The sequence below is a fragment of the Glycine max genome, chromosome 14 (genome assembly GCF_000004515.6).
Source record: "Glycine max cultivar Williams 82 chromosome 14, Glycine_max_v4.0, whole genome shotgun sequence".
Taxonomy (NCBI): domain Eukaryota; kingdom Viridiplantae; phylum Streptophyta; class Magnoliopsida; order Fabales; family Fabaceae; genus Glycine; species Glycine max.
Genome location: NC_038250.2, coordinates 16,996,895 through 17,003,298, shown reverse-complemented (window position 1 = coordinate 17,003,298; position 6,404 = coordinate 16,996,895). Strand labels below are relative to the sequence as shown.

Below are 6,404 nucleotides of genomic sequence, written 5' to 3'. Positions count from 1 at the left end.
CATGTGAGCCTTTTCATCTTGCAACTCAAGAATTGACTTATCAACCTTCAACAGTTGACAGAGAGAGGTGCCCAGATTCCCTATTCTTTCAACAAGGCATGCATCTTGATGTGCCAGAGATTGAAGCTATTCTTTCTATGAATTTCTCAATTTTGATTGTTTTGACCATCTTCTTGATCAAATCTTGAAGACATAGCACGAACAAAAACAGAATGGTTGATCTTTGAGGACCTAGACCCACCAAGAAATAGACATGGAACTGACCTGAAATGAAGCTCTAGATACTAATTTGTTGGGTTTAAGACTAAGAAACACGCAAACAGATACGGAAAACAAATGATAGAAGGATAAAAAAGATAACGCAACAGAAAAACAAATACAATTGAATTGGGTTCATAAGCTTTCTCTCTAACTTGCTTACTTGAACCCTGCTAACTAACTCCTTTTATAGGAGCATACAAATAATAGAATAACCGTAAAATGATTATGAATGGCTAAAACAATTACAACACTGAACACTATAAATGAACCATCTAAAGAGATTAGCTAAATAGACCAAATGATACATAGGTAGACTAGATTGAACACACCACTGGATAAAAGACAGACGGAACGATACAAACAATGGTGTTCGATCATATCTTTCAATATCGTCCACTCCTTCTTCCAACATTATTAAATGCTAATAATAATGATAATTGTTCATTAATTCTTCATCAAATGTCTTCAAAAGTGTTTGTAAAAAAACATTGAAAAACATTAACATAAATATCAAAAACATTTAATAACTATTGTCTAATTAATATATAATATTTTAAAAAAAGTATATTCAGTCTTTCACACACATATGTTTAAGTTTTTGTTGGATACTTATGTTTAGTGCTATTTTATTCAATAGTTTGATATTATATCTTCTAATCTGATATAGGAACTGGTTATCTATCTCTATAATACCTCGGGTACTCTTATATTAATATACTTATTTATTTGTCGATTAAAAAAATTCTTTCACGCACGTGCATATGTACATATGCACAATGGAGTGATTGACAAGCTCATTTTGTAATGAATGATAGTTAAGTGAGTTATAATATTTTTGACCGGACATTAATTTTATAATGATTTTTTTATTGTATGTCTATAAACACAAGAGTTGAAAATATTAAGTATGTTTTGTTAAATAATTTAATTTACTCGAGGATCTTTTATTGTTCATAATTTTTGCACAAAATAAAAATTGATTTATATAATTTAAATCAAAATAATCCCGTTTACTGTTTAACAGGTTTTTATACTATATTCAACCACTCTATTTATAACTTAGTCCAATTTATTATCATTATTTAAATTTCACTTCAAATTATCCTTTTATAAAGTCATTTCATTGGATAATGCTCCTTTTAAATGTAAATGTTTAGTGTTTCTTTTCAATGTAAACGGCAAGCAGTGGTACTATTTACTCCATTATAAATATCTTACAAATTTTAAACTATTTATCTTACTGTACTACAATGTATGAAAGGGTATAACTAAAAAATAATTTCACAATTATGTCTTAGACTTCTGAAAAGAAAAGTCTATGTTAAAATTAGAAATGGAAGGAGTAAGAATCAAGTGTTGTACTTTTAATATAATAGATACTTTTTTCGAACTTAAATACAGGTAAAATTAATTAACTTTTATGATAATTAAGAAATTACTTAATATTATTTAATTATTCTTATTTCATTTTTTTTCTAAAGTATCTTTCATAACTTGATTCCAAGAATGAGAAAAGTAATCGAAAATAATATTCTGAATTAATTTAGGGACACTTTTGGAATAGTATCATAAATAAGATGAAAAGTAGTTAAATTTTACTTTTGTTTGAGTCTATTTTTTTTACTTATAATTAACTCCTGTATAATTACTTAATATATATATATATATTTACTTTTTAATGTGTGTTCATAAACACACTACAGACAAATTAGATGCAATTTAAGAATTAAACATATTTTATAGTAGTAGAATACTAAAAAGTTTTGTAAAAGGATATAATAAGAAATACAGTATTATTTCATATTTACTTTTTTTTTTCTTCTCTTGATACATCTGCTCTGCACTTTTATAGTACCATTCCATTTATGAAACTGTTTTGTACAAGGCTAGTAAAACTTGAGTGGTTAGAAAAGCGTATGCTCCTAAGATACAAAATTGCATGTACATGCACAGAAAACCAGGAAAAGAGAGGGTAAAAAGAAGTAATAAGAAAAAAAAAAAAAAGTAGTCCAATTGCCCAGGTAATCCTAACTCCATATTTCTCCTTCTCCAATTTTTCTTTTTTTTTTTACCTTAAAAACTTGCATATTTTATTTGGGGGGAAAAGTAAGGTCTATGAATTATTGAGTAGGATGATATGTGAATCGCAGTGACTCTTGTCCTCTACGGTTCTCCACTGTTCAGCTATGTCTTCAGCGATCTTGATTGCATCACACGACGTTCCGTGAAGACCTCTTCTTGTGAACCCCACCGTATACATTCCCTGCTCTCCTTTCCACCCATGAGGAAAGGGCGTTTTCGGCATTCCATCTTTCGTAAAAAAATCACATCCCTGAATTAGAAAAAAAATGATCAAGTTTTCAATCATATGATCATAAAACATACCATGTCATAAAGGAAATTAACATAGGAGTTTGTAATTGTAATCTTATAATAGAATAAGAGAATGTTAAACTTTTAGACATACCCTTTACCAACAGCAAAAAGAATTTGATTACTAATTAATTAATTTGAAGCAAAAGGAATTTGACCAAAAGGTGGTGCACAAGGAATACTTTTTAGGTGTGACACTTTTACAAGTTGCCAACGAGATTTTTCATGATCGTTACACATCACAAAACGTCACTATGAAAGCAGAGTTTTTAATAATCAATTCGAGAGAAACTATGCATACACAAAAAACAAAATTTAATTTATTTTTTTATAAAAAAAAGTGGTAGAGCCCAAAAGCACAGGCCCCAAACTGATTTTATTCGTTATCTTTGGAATGAAGAATGAAGAAGAAAAGAAGACATTTGTAGGCTTGTGCTCTCTGCATCGCATGTGTCCCAAAGCCAAAGATAGCGACATGTCATAAGTGGGTCATAATAAGATAGAGCTAAAAACGCAACACAACAACAGATCAAAATTACTAACCTTGAGCCAAGTAGGCACGTTGCTCTTGTATCCTGTTGCCAAGATTATAGCATCGAATTCCTTTTCTTTTCCATCCATAAATTTGGCACCATTTCTTGTTATCTCCTTCACACCCTCCATCACCTGCACAAACAACCCCAACATCGAATCTTAGGCCCCCTACAATTCCCCAAAAACACAATACTCCTGAATCAACATAATGGGGTCACTTGAATTTATTTATTTATTTTTTTAATAAAAGGACAACTGAAACCCACAAACTAAAAATCACGAGGAAACGTGGTCGAAGGAAGAAACGTCCGCTAGAACAACATATTCAAAAAAGAAGGAATAACATTAAAAACTTGGGGTCACTTAATTTGAAGCATATAATATACCTTTATGTTACCACATTTTATTTGTGCAACTTGACCCACATCCAGGACTGGAGTTTTCCCTGTGGCGAGTTTGAGCTCTATTGGGCCGGTTTTGGGCCTCTTGATGCCGTAGTGATTGGTGTTGCCCAAGATTAAGTTTGTTGCAAGCAAGATGATCTTGTCTACTAACTTAATGGGAAACCACTTATAGAGCGCCATAGCTATCCCAAACGTTGAGAAGCCTAACATCTCCCTAGGAAGCACATGTACCTTCAATCATATGCAACAAAGTGAGCAAAAAAGCATACTCCCCCAAGCTTGGTCATTAGTTACCCAAATGGGAAAAAAAAACATAAATGACGTCAATTTCAGTCGTGAACAGTAATACAATACTCATGATAAACACTAAATATCACCCATTTAACAAAAAGGAAATCCCACTTTAGTCCATGAACAAAAAGTGACTTTAGCCTTATTTTTTTTTAAATAAAACTGCAATTTTCACTTCAATAACTTGATAAAAACTTTTTTAGGGGTTTACATAGGTCACCCAAATGAAAGAATAGCAAAATTATTTTTTAAAGAAAGTATACTTATATGGGCTTAATTTTTATTAAGAAAGTAAAATAAATTAAACTTTTTAATTAATTAAAATCAACTTATACACTTTGATTTTTATAAAAAAAAGTCTTTTTATTGAACATTTTCAAAAGCTAAGTTGCATAAGTTTGGTTTTTAACTATGAAAAAAAATTATTAATTTTATTTTATCTCGAGTACTTACGAAAAAATTTATCCAAATACGAACCAAAACTAGGGTGAATAGACTTACTGTATTTCTAGCAACCATGTAAGGTTTGGCATTGTGTCTACAAAGGTCCAAGCAAACTTCCATACCCGAATTGCCACACCCAATGACCAAAACCTTCTTGTTCCTATACTCAGAGCCAGACTTATACACACTAGTGTGAGCAACAGCACCACCAAAAAGCTCCATCCCATGAATCCTAGGCACAACAGGTTCAGCATTTTCTCCAGTGGCCACCACTAGCCAGCGAGAAGAATACTCGAACTCTTCAGTTCTAACAACCCAAACATTTGACCCTTTATCAAACTCAGCACTTTTCACAGTTTGGTTGAAGATGGGGTGAATGTTGAAGTGTGAAGCATAGGACTCCATGTAGGAGATAAACTGGTACTTTGTGGGGTATTTTGGGAAAGTGTGGGGAAAGCCCTTCAAGGGAAGCTCGCAGAACTGTTTAGGGAGGTGGAGTTTGAGACGGTCGTAGGTTTTGTTTTGCCAAAGGGAGGCTATGCAGTTGTGTCTCTCAAGAATCACAAAAGGAACTTTATCTTCTGAGAGACACGCAGCCACGGCTAAGCCCGAAGGACCAGCACCTATAATGATAGGGCCTTCAACATGTTGTTGTTGGGATTTGTTGCAAGAACGACCCATGTAAGATAGATAGATAGATAAGGAAGGAAAAAAATTGTAGTGGAACCAAAGGGTGAGAGAGTTGAGGAGCTGAAAAGTGGAGGTTGGAACCTCGGTTTCTTGTGGGAATTTAAAGGAGTGTGAAGTGGGGAAATGAGAAAGTGAAAAAAAAAATAGAAAAAAGGGTTTTTAATTAATGCATGGGAGGAGAAAAAGAGAGAGAAAGAGAAAATTGAGGCGTGAAGGTTAAGGAAAGGATTTGATTCTCTTACTCTCGAGGCTGGTTCTTCTTGGTTTTTCTTTTGAGGTGTTTGTGAGAGAGGAGATCATAGGGGAAAATAGGTAAGAAAGAATAATTTTTTTAGAATAATTTTTTATCTTATAATTTGTTTTTTAAACATTTGATAATTATAATAAATAATCAATCTTAATTATTAAATTTTAAAAAAGTTAATACTTAAAATAATAAATAATTCTTTTAAAGTTATTGTTGGAATAAGTTAATCCTCATAAATATATACAAACATTCTTGTTTTGGTGAATGTTGTTATTGCAAATAGTTTTTTGTTTTGTTTTGAATTTGATTTGATTTTATCGGAATGAATGAAATGAGTCGCAGGCAAGTGAGGCAGCAGATAGCCAGCCACTCGCACATCATACGATTATTTTTATTTTATTTTTGTCTTGTTTTTTAAGTCTGCCACGCTTTGTCAGGACTCTGTAGTTTCTGTGGTCCCCTTTTATTTTTTCAATTAACAACTTGTATTCTATCTAGGACTACCGTCCCACCCGTTTTCAATAACTGTAATTTGAAAAAACAAAACAATGAAATAAATGCTATGTTTTTTTGTTCTTTTTTTTTTCTTTTCTTTCTTTTTGTACTGAGGTAGCTATAGGTAAAAGTAAAAATGTGATTATATGACTGCTCAAGCCTCAAAGTACGAATACTATAGTATGTGTACTAGTATGTACAGAAAAAAAAAGAGTTTAACAGTGATATTGCTACCGTAGAAGAATCAATTAAAAATGTTTTTTTATTTATGATTTTTTTAATGTAATTGCTCCCTTAAACTCAAATATAAGAAAACAAATAATTCCTACTAATAGTTAACTTCATTTAATTTACTCTATTCCATTCTCTAAATTACGTACCCTTTACATTAATTGATAGAAAACTTCAATTCTACAAGAACTTGTTACAAATATAAAACACTCTTTTTCATTTTATAGATCATGCAGTTGATATCATATGAACCAAAGGATTATTGAAAACAAAATATTAATTAAATAAAAATATTTTGAGGATAATTTCATTAAATTAAACTAAATTAGTTAAAATTTGTTTATATTTTAGATCATCATATATATGATTAGACAATGATATTTGAATATTCTTTTTTTAACCAACATTTATATAACACTCCTTTTCTCTCTTCT

At 31.2% G+C, this 6,404-nt stretch overlaps 1 protein-coding gene across 1 annotated transcript; it reads right to left on the bottom strand.

Moving 5' to 3' along the window:
• Nucleotides 1-2,085: 2,085 nt before the first annotated feature.
• LOC100818280 (probable indole-3-pyruvate monooxygenase YUCCA4) lies at nucleotides 2,086-5,425 on the bottom strand. The gene is made up of 4 exons (XM_041008841.1): nucleotides 4,365-5,425; nucleotides 3,555-3,803; nucleotides 3,178-3,300; nucleotides 2,086-2,593 (listed from the first exon to the last, which is right to left on the bottom strand). Exons 1-4 carry the CDS (start codon nucleotides 4,986-4,988, stop codon nucleotides 2,375-2,377), a joined length of 1,215 nt encoding a protein of 404 aa, XP_040864775.1. The 5' UTR covers nucleotides 4,989-5,425; the 3' UTR covers nucleotides 2,086-2,374.
• Nucleotides 5,426-6,404: the final 979 nt, after the last annotated feature.